We start from the raw sequence: 22,241 nt of genomic DNA, 5'->3' as shown, positions 1-22,241 counted from the left end.
TTAAACGTAGAGCATTGTTGATCTATATGTGTTTCAAAGAGCATAACTGAGGCTTTAGCAGAGGGAATCCTTACAAAGATTCTTTGTCTGTCTGTATGAAACATGGATGACAGATTTCTTTTTTACCACCAGGGTGGGAAAAGTCGGAAAAGTCAGACCGTTAAAGTCACACAATTGAAGAAACGGAGACAAATAGGATTTAAAACATTTTATTTTAACTTGAAGTTTTCAAAGAAAAACAGATCAGCTCAGAGGCTCAGTTAGTATCTGTGTAGATTCTCATTCAGGTTAATTTTTGCAGCACCAGCTTCAACCTCACCTACCCCAGCTACACCAACCACACCCACTACTACACCAGCTACACAACCTGCACTCGCTACACCGGCTACCCCAGCTACAACAGCTGGACCAGCTGCACAAGCTGTATCCACTACACCAGCTACCCCATTTACAGCCCTATGAGAGTGTTAAAGCTCTCGTTTACTGCTTATTAGTGTGTGAATAGAGTGTATATAAATCATGTGTATAATTAGTGTATGTATTTCATGTTTCTGTGTGTATTGACAGTGTGTGCCCTTGCAGTGGCGTGTATTTGAAGTCTTATGGCGGTATCCTAGGTGATTGTCAGCATAGGCGGGCCTATAGGTCACTTTGGTCTAAAAATGCTAATATTTGACTGCTGATATGTACAGGTAGACACTGGGTTCAGCCTTCTGATATGTGTCACATCACCACCATATTGAAGAGGTGCAACGCCAGCTGATGATTGAATGTGAGTCAGTGACAGTGGAGGTCTAATTATGATGAACCAGATTAGATCTAAATCTGCCCTAAAAACACCAGCCTCTTTAGCAGAAAGGGGCATGAAATAAATCCCTCTGGGGACTAAAACCCCCTCGATTTAACTGTTAAAAAGCTGAGTTTGTTACATAAAGTCTGTTAACATTTTTAAACTTCCTCCTCTCCACATATTTCCCTCATCCACTGAGCCCTGACCAGTTGGTCCTCAGTCACAGCTAGAATGTGACCATGGTTGGTGTGGTCTTTAAAATAGCTGGGCTTTTCAGACATTGTCTCAGTCACTGCTCAACTTTTAAAACTTCCCCATCTTTTTTTTTGTATGGATGCTAAAGAGGCTGAAAAAACATTTTATCTTATCTCATGTGCCTCCCAGTGTGGATTTTAGTGAATCAGTTTTCTCTGACAGGTGTCTTTAACAGAAAAAAATCATCCAAAGGGCTGACACTACATCCGGTCTTTATGGTAGAGGCCCACTAGCATCTGATCCACATAGGTTAAAATGTTAATTCACTGAAACATCAATCTATTTCAAAGTTAGACCTCCAAAAGTCTTCGCCAGTACCCCCATTATGATGTCCTTTACCTTATAAATCACAGCTTCTACAATGGATTCATGTTTGTCCCCTCTCCAATATGGCGTCCATGTGTCACATCTCAGAAGTGCATACGTTGCATCTATATGTGAATATCTATGATTAGATCTATATGATGTCTTCACCCACGGCAGAGAGCTGCAGACATCCTGGTCGTCTGACCATAAGTGGATTAAAGGTTTTATTAAATGATGATGCAGAGGCAAATTACCATGACAACAAGAGGGGAGGATTCCTATTGGCTAGTGAGGTTAGATTAGTTTAGATGAAGCCTGAGGGTTAGCTAACATCAGAGGGAAATGGGTAGAGTGACAGCCATATATGTTGAGGGTTCTCTTCTGGCTTCTCATTGGACGGGCAGCAACAGGAAGTGACAGTATGTCTGACCAATGACAGTCTGAGATGGAAACAGAAGACAGGAAGTCAGTTATAGGTTATTCAAAACAGGACATTAAACAATCAGTTACATTAAACTTCAACAACTTTAGATGAATGAAGCTCCATTAAATCCCTAAAAGACCAGGATCATGTTGATCCAGCCATCCAATCACAAAACAGAAGGTTGCTACTCTAACAGCATCTTTTTTTTTCCAACATCAGCTTTCTAAAGTGGCAACGGGGTCTAACATGAATGCATATACAAAACACTTTTCAGTGACAAAAAACACAAACGCAAATAGCAGTGACTGAAATCCAAGTAGCTGAGAAATAACTGTCACTGATGACAAAAACACAAGTCATTGAAACATGACCTGTGTTTTTGTCTTCAGTGACTTGCATTTTTCTTTCAGTTGTTGGCATCTGTGTTGTAGCTACTTTGATTTCAGTGGTTCTAATTAACAGAACCAGAGGGATCAATAATCACAACCAGAGGATCAATAATCACAACCAGAGGATCAATAATCACAACCAGAGGATCAATTATCAAAGTCCAAATCCAGAGATGAATAAATACCAAAAATAATGTTTTTACCTGATTATTGAGCGGTCTGCTCCGGCTGTCCACCACCTTCTGTTTTTTGGACTGAGGTCTGCAGGAAGAACAAAGAGGAGGTCACATGATCTAACCTTGAACTAAACCTCTCAGTACAACACCATTTCTCCCAGAACAACACGTCACTGTAGGCGGTCTCACTATGACTGACATGACTCAACACTGCACTCCCACTATTTGGTTGGGTCAGGGTTAGGTTTAGGGGAAATCTCATCTCATATTGAGTTCCCCACGATCCCTGATGACACCAGTTGTATAGTTCTCACTCCGGGAATCCTCCCAACCATATGCCTTTGGACCCAAAGAATAAGATCATGAAGAGAGTGGTGAACTCCTCTGGATGGAGGAGGGGATAGAGGAGACCAGGAGAGTGGTGGGACTGGAAGATGAAGCAGAAGGTTAGAACCCCTCCCTGTGCTAGATTAGGCTTCTCTACAACCCTACACACTGCCACCAGCAGGAGGAAGAGAGAAGGAGACAGTAGATAGGAGAAGAACCCTAGTTTAGGTTGTCCAACTTGTTAAGAACATCTGAAGTTGAAGATCTGCAGGCTCAGATGGGGTGATGTCAACGATTCCAGGAGAGGTCTCCTGTATAGCCTTTCTTCCACAGGGTAAGGTTTAAGGCTCCGGGGCTAGATTTTAGATGGTTTTCTCGGGATAACAGTGGTTTCAGCTTTAGGGGCCAAATTGTTGTATTCAGGGTTAAAAGAGTCTTTAAGAAGGGACAGTTAGAGTAAGGGTGAGGTACTAGGGTTAGGCAACATTGAAGAGTAGGCATTAACTCTGACTTACATTGGAGGCTAGGGTTAGGTGTTAACTCTGACTTACATTGGAGGCTAGGGTTAGGTGTTAACTCTGACTTACATTGGGGGTTAGGTTTAGGGTTAGATATTGACCTTGACTTTAAATGAACAGTAAGGGTTAGGCGTTAACCTTGACTAACACTGGAGGTTAGGGTTAGATGTTAACCTTGACTACCATAGGAGTTTAGGGTAAGGCGTTAACCTTGACTAACACTGGAGGTTAGGGTTTGGCGTTAACCTTGGGTTAAAGTTTGGGACAGGACGATGATAAACAGCATCACTGTAATTCTTTTATCTCTTTTAATCTTGTTGTTTTTCATGGCACCCGTACTGAAAGTGCCTATCTTTATTGGGTTAATTATTTTCACAAATAAAATCAATGCTGACTTTGTGTTGTTTTTCATGTTACACAATTCGTAATTACTAATAAGTAGAAGATCACTCATGTATGGATGCCAAAGAGGGCCAAGAAAAAAAGTCTAACGGACAGGTGTAGAGTAGGCCTCCCTGACCCTGGTTGTCATTGACCTCAGGAGGAAAATAACCAGCTGCTGGTAGTTTAGGTTGACTTGGATGTTTGGCCCCTGAGTATCTTTGTCCAGAAAGAATCAGCAGATTCAGACTGATCAGAAAACTTAAAAAAAAAAAAAAAATTAAAACAGAACAGGATCAATTCGGATGGTCAAGATTTAGATGATAGCTCCTTTAAAACTAAAATCTCATTCCTCAGTCCATAAATTGTATTTTAAGTTCATTGACCACCTCTGAGTGTAACTTTCTAACCCCCTCAGGAAATAGCAGCTGGTCTACCGAGGTTGTTCTGGGAGAAACATGATGGTGTCTACAGAGGTTATTACAACCGCCTGTGTAGGTGCTGAAGAGTTCAACCATGAGAGAAACCCTGCATTAGGGTTATGGGTAAAGTCTTAGAACAGGAGATGAAGTCTGTGATGAGTAAAGGAGACAGCCATGTTAGTTCATGTAGACAGAAAACCCATTCATTCATATACTCTTTCTCTACAGAGTTTACATGTTCTCCTACTGCATGCATGGGTTTTTTCTGGGTACTCCGTCTTCCTCCCATAGTCAAAAGACATGCTGGTTAGATTTAGATTTAGACTGACTCTAAATTGCCCGTAGGTGTGAGTGTGCCTTGTTGTTTTCTATATGTCAGCCTTGCAGTTGATTTAATAAACAGTCCTGGCTGTAATCAGGCCTCTCGCCCAATGACAGCTGGGATAGGCTCAAGCCCCCCGCAAATGCCAAACAGGATAAACAAGGTAGAAAATGGATGGATGGATGGATGGATGGATGGATCCTTGTTCTCATGCTGAGATTCATTCTTGAACCTTTTTGTCAGATCCAGACAGGACTAAAACCTGACAGTCTTTCGAACCAAAGGGTTAAATGGTTCAACTATTCCAGTGTGAGTAGAACTGGCCCAGCAGACAGGCTCTCACCATCTGCACAGTTGAAATATTTTCTAATAATCATCAGTATTTTTTTTATTCTTCTTCCACACCTTTAAATAACATAAAACAGCCTCATTTCCTCTGACCAATGATGAAGAAGCAGCAGAGCTGTGAGTCTTAAAAGCATTTGAGAGTTAAAATGTTATCAATGATCATCATGCCGTGCAGTCGTTCACCAATCAGGCACCTCATCAGACACGTGTACCTCCTCCTTTATACAGCCAACCACAGGAGATTTAAGAGTGATGAAAGAAAGAAAGGGAAAGTTATCAACACAATGTTGATGATTACTTTAATGAATAATAAATCAGATGTTTTCTCAAAAAGAATGGTGAAAAAATCTGTATTTCTTCTCAATTAGTCTAAACTGTCCTCAGACTCTACATCCTCCTAGTCAGTATTTAAAATTAACATTAAAGTAATCAGTCAAAAATAAAGAAAGATTTATAATAATCTATAATTACAGAAATCATGTGGCACTAAAAACTCACCGCACTGACCAATCCACTCGCCAGCACTGCGTTCTCCACCCCCTCCACGGTTGCCTGGGCAACCTCATTGGCTCCACTGACTGCGGTGTCTGCAACAATGTTGGCTTGTTCATTTGTCTTCTGGGCAACTGCGAACAGGAAAGATTAACAACAGTGAGTGAATAATCTGGATAGGATGGGATAGGATAGGATAGGATAGAATAGGATAGGATGGGATGGGATGGAATGGGATAGGATGGGATGGGATGGGATGGGATGGGATGGGAAGGGATGGGATTGGATAGGATAAAATAGGATAGGCTAGGATAGGATAGGATAGGATAGATTAGGATAGGATAGGATAGGATGGGATGGGATGGGATGGGATGGGATAGGATAGGATGGGATAGGATGGGATTGGATAGGATAAGATAGGATAGGATAAGATAAGATAGGATAGGACAGATTAGGATAGGATAGGATAGGATAGGACAGGACAGGATAGGATAGGATGGGATGGGATGGGATAGGATAGGATAGGATAGGATAGGATGGGATAGATCGGGATAGGATAGGATAGGATAGGATAGGATAGGATAGGATAGGATAAACAGAGGGTTAGGTATCAGGGACAGATGCCAAGTGGGTTTTGGTGAGCAGTGTTAGCTTACCTGTGTTAACACTTGTTGCCATTCCCTCCATGGTCTTGTTTCCTGAAAACAACAAAGAAAAGAAATGTTAGCTGAAATTTTTATCCATTTTTTTGAATTGCTCACCTGATAATGTTTTGTGATCCAATATATTTAAAACATCATATGGGATGGAATTTTTAGTTATCTGTTCTTCGAAGTATTTGACAGTTTATCTGATTTTTCGACTTCAATAACTTCCTGTTGACCTGAAATATTATTGTGTTCTACAGAGGCAGATGAGGTTATAGATGGAAGTGTATGTCTATACCAGTACCAGGAACAGCAAACTCCAAGAATGGCCAACACTGGTAAATCCATCGTTGGGAATAGCCAACACCAGGAACAACCAACACCAGAAATGGCCAACACCAGGAACAGCCATTACCAGGAATGGCCAACACCTGGAACAGCCAACACCAGGAACAACCAACACCAGAAATGGCCAACACCAGGAACAGCCATTACCAGGAATGGCCAACACCTGGAACAGCCAACACCAGGAACAGCCATTACCGGGAACAGCCAACACCAGGAACAGCCATTACCGGGAACAGCCAACACCAGGAACAGCCATTACCGGGAACAACCAACACCAGGAACAACCAACACCAGGAACAGCCTTTACCAGAAACAACCAACACCAGGAACAGCCTTTACCAAGAACAACCAACACCAGGAACAGCCTTTACCAAGAACAACCAACACCAGGAATAGCCAACACCAGGAACAGCCAACACCAGGAACAGCCATTACAGGGAACAACCAACACCAGGAACAACCAACACCAGGAACAGCCGTTACCAGACATAGCCAACACCAGGAACAGCCATTACCAGGAATAGCCAACACCAGGAACAGCCATTACCAGGAATAGCCAACACCAGGAACAACCAACACCAGGAACAACCAACACCAGGAACAACCAACACCAGGAATAGCCAACACCAGGAAAAGCCAACACCAGGAACAGCCAACACCAGGAACAGCCATTACCGGGATACAACCAACACCAGGAACAACCGTTACCAGGCATAGCCAACACCAGGAACAGCCATTACCAGGAATAGCCAACACCAGGAACAGCCATTACCAGGAATAGCCAACACCAGGAACAGCCAACACCAGGAACAACCAACACCAGGAACAACCAACACCAGGAATAGCCAACACCAGGAACAGCAACACCAGGAAAAGCCAACACCAGGAACAGCCAACACCAGGAACAGCCAACACCAGGAACAGCCATTACCGGGATACAACCAACACCAGGAACAACCAACACCAGGAACAGCCATTACCAGGCATAGCCAATACCAGGAACAGCCATTACCAGGAATAGCCAATACCAGGAACAACTTGGATGTTGTACCCAGACAGGATGGTGGGTTCAGCACCCTGACAAAAAGGGGACAACAAGATATGTAGTGGTAATGAGAGGCAGGGTATGGAAGGTAAATTAACTTACAAAATAAAATAGGAAATATTCAGGAATCTGAATAAATACAGATCCATGACCTCAGGTGACTTGAAGGATCACATTGGCCTGCTGTGAATGTTTACCATGTCATTTTTTTAGAGTCAGAGATGAATATCTGATTTTTGTTTTTTTTTTTTCATCCATCAGCGTTCAGAGCAGCTGTCCCCAAACTCTGTTGAAACTATAGCTCTGTTAGCACTGGCCACTCCCTGGGTCACCCATACTAAAACTTTCTGCATTACTCCTTTATTACAGCATGAAATATCAAACATTAAATAGCTTCTGATTATTTTCATAGTTTTTTCTCTTTATAGTCTAGTAAGCCATAAAAATCAACTCATCTTTTAAGGTTCCTATAGGAGATTAGTTTGTCTGTTTCAATTATACATCCCAAAAAGTAGGCCATACAGAAGGATTGGAGGAGGGGTACTTTGTTTTTTTTATCTCACAGACCACAAATAAACAAAAGGTACCTCTCCTCTCATCCATGTCTGTGAGATAACAAACCAAAGAAATAGTGATACAATGAACCGGAGGAGTTGTCTGGTCTCGCTAGGAGCACTGGTTCTGACGTGGGCGTCCTGCAGCTCAGACATGTGATGGGTCAACTGAACAGAGTCTTTGTTGGAGTGAATAATGTCTGTGTTTCATCGTCTGTTGATCAGACAACAGAAACAGGCCACACAGACACAGAGCTCTAAAGCACTGCAGTTGTTTCTAACAGGAAGCAGACAGAAGTGAAGGAGGATGCACTCAGCTAACCCCGTTCATCAGGCAGCATCTCACTATCTCATGTTTATTTGATCAGGCTGCAGTCTTTACCTCCTCTAATGGATCTGCTTTCTTCCCTCTATAGGGAGTATTGACCAATCATTTGCAGATTTTCATTTTTTTGTCAAAAGGCTCAAGGAAATTGACAAATAAGGCAGTTCACATGCTCAGCTTCAGCAATACAGTCAGCTGGACAAGTAAACGCTGCTGTACCAAGGAACAGTGGAGTGTAAGGTGGATGAAACTTTTGTCAAGATGGATCAGGAGAAGAGAGAAAACCTCTTCTACCCAAGAGGAGCCAGCACTGTGGCTCGTTGCTCTTGTTTTAATGGAGAAGTGTGGTCAACTTGTCTACAGTTATATCCAAGCTACATCCTCGTTTGCAGCCACCCGTGTTTCCATGTCCTGCTCTGACAGCATGGAGAGGAAAGACTTGATTTCAGTCAGAGTATTTTAAATGTCAGATGTCTTCTTGTCAATATGTTTGGTCAGATCCTCTTTAAGTCCTTAGAGGGCCTCAAGGAGTTTTGCAGTCTTCTTTTCCCCCATCTGCCATGCTTTTAGCTTCTGCGTGGCTGTTGTTTTTTATTACTATCCCAACTATCGTAACCTCTTTAACTACCGTAGCTATCATAAATATCAAAACTATCTGAAAAATGGAAACTATTGTAACCTTTAAAATGGTCTTAACTATTGTAACTATTTGAACTGTTGCATCTATTGTATCCATCGTCACTAATGTTACTTTCAGAACTGCCTTAAGCATCATGACTATCATTACTTTCCTAACTTTCAATACTTTCTTAACTATCTGAATTATTGTAACTATCTTAACCCTTGTGTCCTCCTCAAATTTATTACACTCAGGACACCTTCAAGGCAAAAATGTACACGTACAGAAAAATTGCCATAAATCACCATTCATCAATATTTTTTTCTACTTTTTTCATAAATGTCTTAAACAACTTTAGATCTGCTCAAAACTACCAAACATTCAATAATTTTCAAGATTTTAACCCTTTAAATGTCAGTTTGATTATTTGAAAGATTTTATTTTTTACTACAAAAAAACACAAAAAGTGAATATTTTTTCATATATAAGAAAAATTGTAGAAAGATGGGGCTTTGGTGCTGATGAGAGTCTTGGATGGGTAAAAGATGAGCAACAATATTGATGTGATTGCATTGATATTTTTTATGTAATGTCAGAAATACCCTCTTGACATCTTCAAAGCAAAAATGACCCCATTGACTTCCATTTAAAGCACATTTTTTAATCTCACTGTCATTGTAGTATAAAATCATGCATTCTTTAATGTCAGCATTTCAATGTGAAGAAGCCCAGTGAAATTTGACATTTTTACCGTATTCCACCGGATTCCAGCATTTACTCATTGTAGGACCACGCACCAAATTCTTGCATTTTTGCCCATTATATTATGGAGAGTTTTGTGTAAGTTTAAAAGGGTTAACATTCTGAGAATTGTTGAATGTTTGGTAGTTTTGAGCAAGTCTAAACTTGTTTAAGAGATTTATGGAAAAAAAAAAGTAGAAAAAAATATTGATGTATGCTGATTTAATGGCAGTTTTCTTAACATGTACATTTTTGCCTCGAAGGAGGGTGCCCGAATGTTTAAGCTACAGGTAAAATACAAGTTCAGCCAAATCAATTTTGTTGCTAATCCTTGACCCATCCAAGACTCTCATCAGCACCAAAGTCCCGTCTTTCCACTATTAATTTTATGGAAATTAATTCACTTTTTGTGTTTTTTGTAGTAGAAAATAAAATATTTCAAATAATCAAACTGACATTTAAAGGGTTAAAATCTTGAAAATTGTTGAATGTTTGGTAGTTCTAAGCAGGTCTAAAGTTGTTAAAGAGATTTATGAAAAAAAAGTAGAAAAATATTGATGTATGGTGATTTAATAGCAGTTTTTTTGTATGTGTACATTTTTGCCTTGAAGGTGTCCCGAGGGTACAAAATTCTTTGAGAGTATGAATGACATTTAAGAGTAAAACATGTTAGATTTCAAAAAATTAACTAGTATGTAAAAATTCATACCACAAGCTGTGAAACTGACAAATTGATCCCAAATTAAAAAAAAAAAAAAAGGTTGAGAAAAATGGCCAAAAATGCCCAAGGAGGGCACAAGCATTAACTATCGTCATTATCAAATCTATTTGAACTATTGTAACTCCTAAAACTAATTTTTAGCTTATTTTAAATATTGTTTCCATTGTAACCATCTTAACTATTTTTACTTTACCATCTTGACTATTGTCATGATCATAATAATACATACTGTTTGAACTATTCTATTGTAACTACTGAAACTGTCATGCCCATCGTAACTATCATATATATCGTATCTTAACTATCTTATCTATAGTAACTATTGTAACTGTGGTATCTATCAGAATTGTCATTTATTTTTAAGCTCTGCACTATTTTAAATATCATAACTATCATTTCCCTTACCCCCCAAAACCATTGTAACCATCGTAACTATCTCACTGCCACATCTGTTGAAATTGTTGTAACTTTTCAAATATCTAAACTATCATAATTGTCGTAACTGTCATACCTTTTGAAATTATCAATACTATCATAACTATTGTAACTTCCTTTACTATCTTAACTATGGTAACTGTTGTAACTATCATAGCTATCGTAACTTTCAATCCTATCTTAAATATCTTAACTATTATAACATTCTTAACTATCAAAACGATCTGAACTATCTTAAACCCTAAAACTAATTTCAAGTTTGTGACTATTGTAACCTCTGAATCTATCATATCTCATCTATTGTTACCTTCTCTACTATCTTGACTATTGTAACTACCATAACTACACATACTATTTGAACTCTTTTCACTATTACTGAAATTATCTTACTTATCGTAACTTTCATATCTATAATAACTATTCAAAATAATAACTATCATAACTTTCATATTGTTGTATCTAAATAATCACAACTGTTTTAACTAGCATAACTTTTTAACTATACTAACATCTAAACTATCATTACTGTCATAAATGTCAAACTTTTCTTAGATATCACTACTATCATCACTATTGTAACTTCCTTTACTATCTGAACTATGGGAACTATAAAAACTGTCTGAACTATTGAAACTATCTTAACTATTATAACTATCACAACTATTGTATCTATCAGTTTAGTAACCGTTGTAAATATTGTAACTTCCTTAACTATTTAAACTATTGTACCTATCTTAGCTTTCAAAACTCTCTGAATTATGGAAACTATTGTAACTATTGAAACTATCTTACTATCAGAACTATTGTTTTATTTTTACTTTCTTAATTATATTAACTATCATTACAATCATAACTATTGTTAAAGCATTTTTTAGGTCAGGAACTGATATTGGACCAGAAGGCCTGGCTCACAATCTCTGTTCCAGTTCACGTTAAAGGTTCTTGATGGGGCTGAGGTCAGGGCTCTGTGCAGGCCAGTCAAGTTCTTCCACACTGCACAGATCAAACCATGTCTTTATAGTCTTTGCTTTGTGCTCTAAGGCACAGTCATGTTGAAAAGTGCCTTCCTCAAACTGTTGCCACACAGTCTGAGGCATAGCACAGTCCAAAATATCCAGGTATGCTGAAGCACTAAGATTGGCCCAGGTAACATTCTCTCTGGTGTCAGATTAAAGGTTAGGGTTACAGGTTATTGTTAATGTTGTTGATGTTAAATATTTATGCTGAGTCATGTTCCTTTTAGAGATAGTTTTTATAGCTGAGTCACGCTCCGTCCATCAGTCTTCTGTCCTCTGATAATCCCCTCCCTCTGTCTTAAACTTTAATGGATGATGTGGAGATGAATTTCACCGTGAATATTTTAAGAGTCAGCTTCTTGTCCTCCTCCTGCCACTCCCTTCAGCTCCGTTTCCCCCTCCAATGTCCCGCTGGTGTCCTTGTCTTGTCCTTCCTGTCCTTGGTCTTTAAATTCTAAAAAAAACCTACTGCTCAGCAAATGTTTTTTCTGCTTCTAACCACCCGTACTTCTGCTAAAATCTGTCTTTATTTCTCCTCCTGCTCGTCCACCACCCACCACTCCCTCCATCCCTCTGCCGCTCCCTCCATCCATCCCAGCCGTTGGCACAGTATCACTTTACTCATTTATTAACCCTTTATCATCATCCATCGCTCCACCCTAACAGACTCACAGATCTACTCGTGGACTAATCAGACTCAAATTTTTCCTCACAGCGAGGAGACGACCTTCTTTTTAAATAGTTCCACTGCTATCCAAGTCTACAACTTTGTTTGGTGATTACTCTTCTAATAAAATGTTCTTTTATAGAACTTCACATCCATCCATCCACCCTCTCACCGACGTAGAGGACCCCCTCCTTGGTCTTGGTGGCGGCTTCCCCGACCCCGGCCTTGGTCTTCTCTGCAGCGGAGACCACACCCTCCTTGGCCATGCTGAATCCCTTCTTGAAGACGTCCATGCTGCTTTTCTTCTTTGGTTTGTCTCTCGTTTCTTCTTCTTCTCCTGCTCTGTCTGCCTCTGCTGCCTCGTCTCTTCTCCTCCGCCGCGATCTGTTCTTCCTGCTAATGGATGAGAGGGAGAAGGGGTGGGGAGAGAGAGAGAGAGAGAGGGAGGGAGAAATATAGCAGCTAGTTGTGACTCTTGTTTTGTTGCCAGAGAGAGAGAGGGAGAGAGAGAGAGGGGGGAAAGAGGGTCACATAGTCTCTAAAAACTAAAATGGCCTGTGGAGTTGATGACACCATGAATAAAACCAACAGATTGACAGACCTCAAATTCCAATTAGCTATTCCAAAACATTTTAACATTGTCATCAGTTCTCGGATCTTCCCCAATATTTGGAGCCAAGGACTATTGACACTGATCCATAAAAGAGGGGACAAACATGATCCCAATAACTACTGGGATCTGTGTTGAAAATAATCTAGGAAAAATTGTCTGTACTTTCATCAATCACAGACTCCTGGATTTTCTCTGACCACAGTGTGCTCCACAAATCACAAATTGTGTTTTTACCAGGCTCCAGAACAATCTGCAGCATCTAGTATCCCTCTGTTAGATACTGAAGTCAAGTGCCTCCTGTATGCAGATGATCTGCTCCTCTCTCCAACTGAAGGAGGACTACAGCAGCACCTGGATCTTCTGCACAGTTTCTCCAACACCTGAGCTCTGACAGTCAATCTAACCACAAACAAAAGTATGATTTTCCCAAAGAGAAACACATTCCAGTTCATCAAATTAGAAATTCACATTCACATCTGGCTAAAAATGTTTGACTATGAAAAGTCAACACAACCTCGCCATCAAGACAGGAGGCCAAAGACGAAGACGGGTCCCTAAAGAAGACTGCGCACCCGCTGCAGCCAACAGGAGGAGGAAACAGAGCTTCACTTTCTAAACACCTGCCCATTCTACAGTGTGATCAGAGGCAAATTCTTTCCGCTTTTACCAGCAAACAAAAACAATTCACCAGGATGAACAATGAGCAGAAGCTTCCATATCTGCTGGGCGAAGGTCGACCCCTCTGCAAATGCTGCAGCACATTATAAGCAGTTTTAACCAAAGGACAACCTTAATCTCCACACCACTACCATGAAATATTGACTTTGTGCACTCACAGTGCTGTGAAAAAGTATGTGCTCCCTTTAAGATTCCTGATTTTTTTTTTTTTTTTTTTTTTTTTTTGCATATTTATCACCCTTAAATGTTTCAGATCATCAAACTAGTTTTAATATCTCATAAAGACAACCCAAGTAAATACAAAATGCAGTTTCTAAATGATGATTTTATTTATTAAGGGGGAAAAAATCCAAACCTATTTGGCCCTATGTGAAAAAGTAATTGCCCCCTCATTAAATCATGAGTTAACTGTGATTAACCACAGTTCTTAGAAAGCTAAGTTCAGTTTCACTGGCCACACCCAGGCCTGATTACCACCAGATTTGTTGAATCAAGAAATCTCTTAAATAGCAACTGTCAGTCAAAGTGAAGTAGACTACAAGATCTCAGAAAGAAACGCATCATCCAAAGAAATTCAAGGACAAATGAGAAACACAGTGATTGAAATCTATCAGTCTGGAAAAGGCTACAAACCCATTTCCAAGGCTTTGGGACTCCAGTGAACCACAGTCAGAGCCATTATCCACAAATGGAGAAAACATGGAGACAAAAGTTGAACTTTCTGGAAGGTGTGCGGCCCGTTACATCTGGAGTAAAAATAACACAGCATTTGATAAAAAGAACATCATGCCAACAGTCAAACATGGTGGTGGCGGTGTGATGGTCTGGGGCTGCTTTGCTGCTTCAGGACCTGGACCACTTGCTGTGATTGATGGAACAATGAATTCTGCTGTCTATCAGAAAATCCTGAAGGCCAACGCCTGGCCATCAGTTCATGCCCTCAAGTTCAAGAGCTCTTGGATTATGCATCAGGACAACGACCCGTAACAAACCAGCAAGTCCACCTCTGAATGGCTAAAAACAACAACAAAAAAAAAAAAATTAAGGTTTTGGAGTGGCCAAGTTTAAGTCTGGACTTATATCCAACTGAGATGCTGTGGTGTGACCTTAGATGGGCAGTTCATGCTGGAAAACCATCCAATATGGCTGAGTTAAACAATTCTGTGAAGAAGAGCGGGACAAAATTCCTCCACAGCGATGTGAAAGACTCACCACCAGTTATCACAAATGCTTGATTTTAGTTATTGCTGCCAAAGGGGGCACAACCAGTTATTAGGTTCAGGGGGCAATTACTTTTCACATGGGTCAGATAGGTTTGGATTGTTTTTTTCCCCCCTTAATAAATAAAATCATCATTTAGAAACTGCATTTTGTATTTACTTGGGTTGTCTTTGTGAGATATTAAAACTAGTTTGATGATCTGAAACATTTAAGTGTGATAGATATGCAAAAAAATAAAAATAAAAAATCAGGACTCAGAGAGGGGGCAAATACTTTTTCACAGCACTGTAGGTATTGCTTAAGCAACTGAACCAGTGATTTTCATGCGAATAAAGCCATTTGAATTGAACTGAATATTTAATTGAGAGGGAGAAGCTAAAGAGAGACATAGAGGAGCAGAGAGGTTGGACTAATGTTGAAGCAAAAGGAGCTGATGGGAAGGAGAGAGAGAGAGGGATGGAATGAAATCGATCTGTGGTAAAGATAGAGAAACAGTTAAAGGACGAGCGCGCTCAGTTCTCACCATGATGCTCCTCATTTTTATGAATTATTTGCTTTACTTCATCAAGACCAGAAAAACTTTTTTTAAACATCTTTGAAACTGAGCTGGCACCAGCCAGCCAAACACTCTGATTGGCTGAGGGCTCATTTTTGAGGGCATTACAAACCTTTAGAGACATGATGAAGGCTCTTTTAAATGCATCTATGAGGGCCCCATAGACCCCAGCCTTCACTGGGCATCCCCTTAAACCCTTACCTTATTAATAATGGAGGGAGTAGTTTATCACTCTGATTTGTTGGCATGAAGCCGCTCTCTCTGAGAAACATTAGGACAAAGACTGACAGAGAGAGCAGGACAAACACTTAAATGGCTCCTTTAAAATCAGCGGTCTGTGTTCCAGGATATACAGCCGGTCTAACAGAGAGGCTGAGGGAGGGAGGGAGGGATGAAGCTACCAGGCGGTCAGCCAAGTCTGCAGATATTTATTGATTTGAATGACATGGCGTGGAGTTCCTCGCCATCCAGCACTACCCCTCTGAAGCTGCTAGCATGTTCAGTCTAAAGGGTTTAATCTGATCAGTCACTGAGTACAGAGGAGGCAGAATTGAACTTTAGTAACCCCTACCTGAGGTCAAATTTCAGGGTTGACCTTGAATGACCTTTCTAACTGGTACAAAGCCTGCCAACAGTGGTTTAGTTTTAAACACTTGCAGATTTCATTCCTCCATTATTTTTATGTCTTCCTCTTCTCTCCTCTTCTCTGTATTCATCCTCCTCTCATTAGCTCCGTTTGCTTCCTCTCCCCCGTCTTTGTTATTAACGCTAACACGTAGCTGCTAGGGCCAGCGGCCTCTCTCTGCTCTGTAACAGCGCTGTTATTGTCACTACCTGATGGCATGAGGAAAACGTTGTTATCTTTGGCCCGATCACTATAATCTTTTTATTCTCCTATTTCTAATTTTTCTAATTCTTATTTTTTCCAAAGAAGAGTAAAAAATGCCCTTTAACCTTTACACAGGACCCAGTATTTTTGTAATGTTAAATCATTTTAAACAGCTACAACAGGCCTCATGATCGTCTGGGTGTTTCTGTTTTGTTCCTCAGAGTCTTTGAAACATAGAGACAGTGGACTTTTTAAAATACACCGCCCCTGTCAGACGTGACCTACAGCAAACCAAACACACAATGTGATAATCATTGTTTTTCTCTGTTATTCATGTTGTTTAGAGTGTATCATTCTTCCCACAAAAACAGAAGATTTCCAAAGAATTCAGCTTACTAGGGATGGGAAATTTGGCTCTTTTCAGAGAGCCGGCTCTTTTGACTCCCGAATGGCTCTTTATTTAGGATCTTTTGTAGTCCTATATTCTACCTTAATTTTGCAAAAAATAATGGTTAGTGTGTTGAAAACCGTTTTGCATTCAGTGTTTTCATTAGAAGCCTTATAATTGCCTAATTTTGTGCATGTACTCTGTTACAAACCCATTCTTAGGTTTAGCATTTAAATTTCACTGGTTAGGGTTAGAATTAATGCCAAGCAGATGTAGACGCATGTTTGTACATGCACAGTTCAAATGGAGTTTCCGGGACGGATCGGGTAGCAACATCCCCCTCTCTGTTTTCACACAATGGTATAATCCTTTATCCCCACGTGTGATTGGCCGCATGGCCGCCATGTTGGCCAATCAAAACAAAGTTCTGACCTGAGCTGGGGCTGAGCACTATGAGAGCTAAGCAGCCAAAGGAAAAAAAAAAAAAAATGGGAGCCGGCTCTCACTCTATGCCAGCCGGCTCTTCTGATTCACTACAAAGCATCGGCTCTCAGAGCCGCAGCTTTTGCTCATGACCCATCACTTCAGCTTACTTCATGTCTCTATCATTGTTAGAACACAGATAAACCAACAGTCTCTACCTGATTGACCTCTCCCCTTCTCTATGAGACTTTGTGTACCCAGTACTGTATGTGTTTCATCCATTTTTTAGTCACTGTTTTTTTTGTTGTTGTTTTTTTGTCTCCTATTTGATGTGAATTTGCAAACTGTTATGATGCTGTATCTGTTATTGGCCGGTCATGTTGGACCTTCCTGTTGCTTGTTCTGATGTAATTGATTATACAGTGCTCAGAGGTGTCAAAAGTTTTCACATTCATTACTCAGGTAGAAGTATGGATACTAGGGTTTAAAAAGACTTCTGTAGAAGTTGAAGTATCAACTCAAGCTTTTAACTCAAGTAAAAGTACTGGGTGCAATGGATCGCGTACAAACCAATAGGGTGCCAGAATAGTATTATGTTTATACTTCTCATCCAACCACAATCAAATTCACTCTATCCGGATGGCGCGATTTATCTGGATAGGTTTTGGGTTTTTTATTTGTGTTTTTTTAATGATGCCAAGCTGAAAACAAGCTGAAATGAAACAGCTGTAACGAGGCTATTTTTAAAATGTAAGGAGTAGAAAGTACAGATAATTGCGTGAAAATGTAAGGAGTAGAAGTAAAAAGTAGGCTGAAAAATAATTGTTCCAGTAAAGTATAGATACCCCAAATTTCTACTTAAGTAAGTTAACGAAGTATTTGTGTTTAGTTCCTTGACACCTCTGACAGTGCTATCCTGATGGTAAACCCTACGGTAGTTTGAACTGATATTAGCGTGCATTCCAGTTCTTTTCGGTCCTTGGCTCATCATCATCATAGCTCCTCTTCAGATGTGTTTTTTGACCTTTTGTAACAACTATGCTCAACTCTAGCACTCTAGTAACCCTGCTGTCACTTTACTGAGTCCATGTTTGATGTAATTTTGACCGTTTTTTGTGGGGAATCCTTTTTGTAGTGACTTTTCTCACTAAAATCTGTAAAGCCCCTTAATGCTGTAAGTTATTATAAACTATTTATATTGCTATTCCAATAAGAGTTCTGTGCTGTATGATGTTTGTATGTTTTTTATATGTCGTGGTGACCTTTAGTCATGTGATTGTGTCACATGATACTTTTTTGTCCTTAAACCTGTTTTTTTATCTCCTCTTAATATCCTGATGAAGACTCCTTGGAGTCGAAATGCGTAGATATTCCTGTTTAATAAAGGATTTGTATTACATCAGAGTGCCTCGGATTGTCAGTTCTGACTGCCATCTATACTATGGACTTTTAATGATAAGTGAACAGGCAAGTCATTGCTCCCCTTTTTGTAAATCTCTACCTGATGTTGGCGTTCTTAACCCTCGCTCATCAGTTCCACCCACGTATAAAAAAGTTCCCAACTGTGGTCGGAGGAAAAAAGACCCCAACATCCCCAGCTTCACCACCAGCCAATCCTCTGCCTCTGATGATTTCATCCTTTAATTCTTACAGACATTTCCTCCTTGTCTTTTGAATGTAGGCCTTAGTTAGCCCCGTCCTCTTTCATTGTGAAGCCATGCTGTTGTAACTCATCTAGAAATGTGTATCAGCAATGTTTCACTGAAAGACCAGTTCTGAAGTTCACCTGTGACAAAAAATAAACATTTGAATCTAAAGACTGCAACTCTAAAGGCTAAAGACACTGATTATCAGTTACTGATCAGTAATTGATGTTATTGATCAGTTATAAATCAGTTATTTACAAGTTATTGATCAGTTATTGATTGTTATTGATCAGTTATAAATCAGTTATTTACAAGTTATTGATCAGTTATTGACTGGTTCTAGTGATTAGTTATTGATAAATTATTGACATTTTTAACAGTTATTGACCAGTTATTGATGAGTTATGGATTAGTTATTGATCATTATGTTAGTTTTTGACCAGTTATCGAGCCATTATTGATCAGTTATTGATTGGTTCTATTGATCAGTTATTGATAAATTATTGACCTTTTGTACCAGTAATTGATTAAAATTGATTGCTTAAACAATTGATTTATTTAAACAATTATAAATTAATAATTGAACACTTATTGATTAGTTACTGGTTGATTATTGATTTCTTTTTGATATGATATTGATATTGATTTTTGATCAGTTATTGGTCAGCTCTTGAATGGTTATTGATCGGTTATTGATTGGTTTTTAATCTCTTACTAATGAATACTTCATCATTATTTTGACCAGTTATTTCACATATTGATCAGCAATCAATTGGTTATTGATTAGGGGTTGTGCAACTTAAGGTTGTTTAACCCCTTAAAGCCTGTTGTATCGTATTTGATACATTCTTTTATGATACCTCTATCTAATCTATATGATCAATAAATTACTAAAAAAAAAAAAAACATTCTGGATGCAATCTGATAAATGATAAAAATACCCTCAAGTGGATTATCAGTTTCCAAAAACACCTAATGTATCAAATCAGATACCAAAAACACAGTATATGTGTGAAACAGCGCCCTTTCAGTAAAGTAGTGAAACTACAGCGGCTGTGTAGTCCCATCTTCAGAGGAAGTCTGTTGATCCACCTGCAGACCGCCACTGTCCTGTGGTCAAGGGTTGTGGTAGAGGTTTTAGCTTTAAATCTAGGAGAATCAGTCCAGTACAGGAACAGGAAGTACAGAAGGAGGGGGTGTGGCAGGCATGATGATGTCACAGATGGTCTGTGTTGGGATTCTCATTTCTGTTTTTAATTATTTTAATGTTTCTTTTTCTAATCATAAAGCAGTTCACTGGTCCTCCTTTACTTCAATCAGAGAGTTTAAAAATGATTATGAAGGTTAAATACATCTTCAGAGATCAGAGGTTCAGCAGTGATGATATTAAAGGTTAACAGATTTGTAAACATTAAATAATCACTAACATTATCGATAGCTGATCAGAGCTTTAACCAGTGAAACCATCCTGTCCAATCAGAGTTGGAGAATTGAAACCAGATCTCTAAAAGAAGGATGAGAGTCTCTGAGTGTTTGGAGAGTCTTTGTGGAGCGCCGTGTTCTCCAGACCACATGGCTGAGGAATGTGATGGCCCTCTGCTAATTGATCCTTAGAGTTTTAATGAACATGGTGTTTTTGACACACAGTAACCAATCAGGAGTGTTTCTGCTGACCCAGCAACAACAGAGCTGATGATGGACGGCTCAGAGAGACCACTAACCTCAGGTCCCCCTTTGGACCTCAGAGGAAACAAGTTGATGAAATATTCAACATTCAGCAACATCGAAGCACTGCAAACAGAAATGGACTTTACACTTAGAGGCTTTGTGTATTTTCAGGTCATTTTCTGTTTTTTAATTATTATTGTGGCTTACAGACATTTAAAGGGTAAGTTTTAGATTTTACTATCAGACCCTGTAACAGGTCCATCATAATCTCTGTAGCTTTTTAGTTCCCATTCTGGCTGACCAATAATGTCCCATTAAAGCCACAATTTTTGATCCTCCAGCCATTTAACAGATGATAATGTAACGACAACGCATAATGTACTAAAAAAAATGCTAAATGTTTGAGTGTAATTTGCACTAAAAGTACTCATTAGTAGTCTAAAACATCTAAGGACCCATCGAAAAGTCTGAGGGCCCATTTTTCCCCAGCTGGTGAATTTGTGGAAATATTGTAATGCTTTTTATGAACAGCAGGTGGAGACATTTGACCAGTTGTTGGCATCCAGACGGCCTCCAGCCTCTGAGATCTGTGATACCATGGAGATATGACACGAAAACATTAAAATAACAATAGATAAATAAAGTCTTTCTCCCAGATTGACAGAAATAAATCCACATAATAATCTCTGTTTTTATTCAGACTTTCTAGTTTTTATTCACTGTTTTTAGTTTTACTTTAGTACTTTTTATTTTTCATATTTCTTTTTTTTATATTGTCATCCAGAGAGTTTATAAAAAGTAAACATTATCAACATGTTGTGCCTGTTTTACAAATTTAACATACAAGAAAATAAGTGCCTTCAGTCACAATAACATAATGAAGAAAAATATGTAAAATAAAATAAGGAATCCTTGACAGCTCTGCGCTGTAAATAAATACACTCTTCAAGGTCATATACATGTCCAAGTCTTCCATTGTCAAAAGCATCAGTTTTATACATCAAGTAAGTTTTCTTCTCCTTAATTTTACGTTTCCTTTCTTGTATCCAAAACACAGACACATTCACAAAAAAGATAAAAATAAACAGCACCCAAACAGCTAGAAGCCACACTTAACTGGACAAGAGCTTGTATTTAGGTTGAAGAGTTTAAAATAAAGCATCTAGGAGTACAACTGGCAGAGGTGTCAAGTAACTAAGTACAAATACTTCGTTACCTTACTTAAGTAGAAATTTGGGGTATCTATACTTTACTGGAGTAATTATTTTTCAGGCTACTTTTTACTTCTACTCCTTACATTTTAAAACTAGCTTTGTTACTGCTATTTCATTTCAGCTTGTTTTCACTCCGGCTTGGCATCATTCAAAAAAAAACACAAATAAGAAACCTAAGGACCTTTCAAGATAAATCGCGCCATCCGGATAGAGTGAATTTGATTGTGGTTGGATGAGAAGTATAAACATAATACCATTCTGACACCCTATTGGTTTGTACGTGATCCATCGCACCTGTGCACAACACAAATCACGTCACACTCCAGCAAGGAAATAGCAGACATATGTAGCCTAGTATGAAGATGTCCGTGGCAGAGACTCGAGAACTGGAGCAAAACGTCCCAGCCAAGCACCAGTGAGGAGGTTGGTAGTACACATATATGGTTCTTGAATGTATCTGCATTGTACTAAAATACGTTCACTTTCAATGGGCATAAATGCGGCTGAAACAGGTGCATCCCAAACTTTTCAACATTAACATTTTAATATAACATTATAGTCATTATGGCCTTTAGAAAAATGTTTTTTGGGTAGGTGGGGTAGTGCACTATAAGCCCCTGTGGCACAGCCCAAGCTTTTGTCCTTAATGGCATTTTTCCCCCTTATATTACTTTTACTTTTATACTTTAAGTAGTTTTGAAACCAGTACTTTTATACTTTTACTAGAGTAAAAAGCT

The 22,241-nt window shown here is 39.2% G+C and overlaps 1 protein-coding gene across 2 annotated transcripts; it reads right to left on the bottom strand.

The window, feature by feature from the left end:
- Nucleotides 1-210: 210 nt before the first annotated feature.
- sncga (synuclein, gamma a) lies at nt 211-12,674 on the bottom strand. 2 transcript variants are annotated; one of them, XM_041788893.1, is made up of 6 exons: nt 12,441-12,674; nt 5,807-5,848; nt 5,157-5,284; nt 4,853-4,876; nt 2,368-2,425; nt 211-1,791 (listed from the first exon to the last, which is right to left on the bottom strand). In XM_041788893.1, the coding sequence occupies exons 1-5, from the start codon at nt 12,559-12,561 to the stop codon at nt 2,372-2,374; spliced, it is 369 nt and encodes a 122-aa protein (XP_041644827.1). In that variant the 5' UTR covers nt 12,562-12,674; the 3' UTR covers nt 211-1,791; nt 2,368-2,371. The 2 variants fall into 2 exon arrangements, with proteins under 2 accessions (XP_041644827.1, XP_041644828.1); XM_041788894.1 differs by lacking the exon at nt 4,853-4,876 and having other exon boundaries at nt 212-1,791.
- Between the last annotated feature and the right edge of the window lie 9,567 nt (nt 12,675-22,241).

This window comes from Cheilinus undulatus, linkage group 6, assembly GCF_018320785.1.
Source record: "Cheilinus undulatus linkage group 6, ASM1832078v1, whole genome shotgun sequence".
NCBI classification, from domain to species: Eukaryota; Metazoa; Chordata; class Actinopteri; order Labriformes; family Labridae; genus Cheilinus; species Cheilinus undulatus.
The sequence above is the reverse complement of the archived record's forward strand: the minus strand, read 5'-3'. Positions and strand labels throughout refer to the sequence as shown.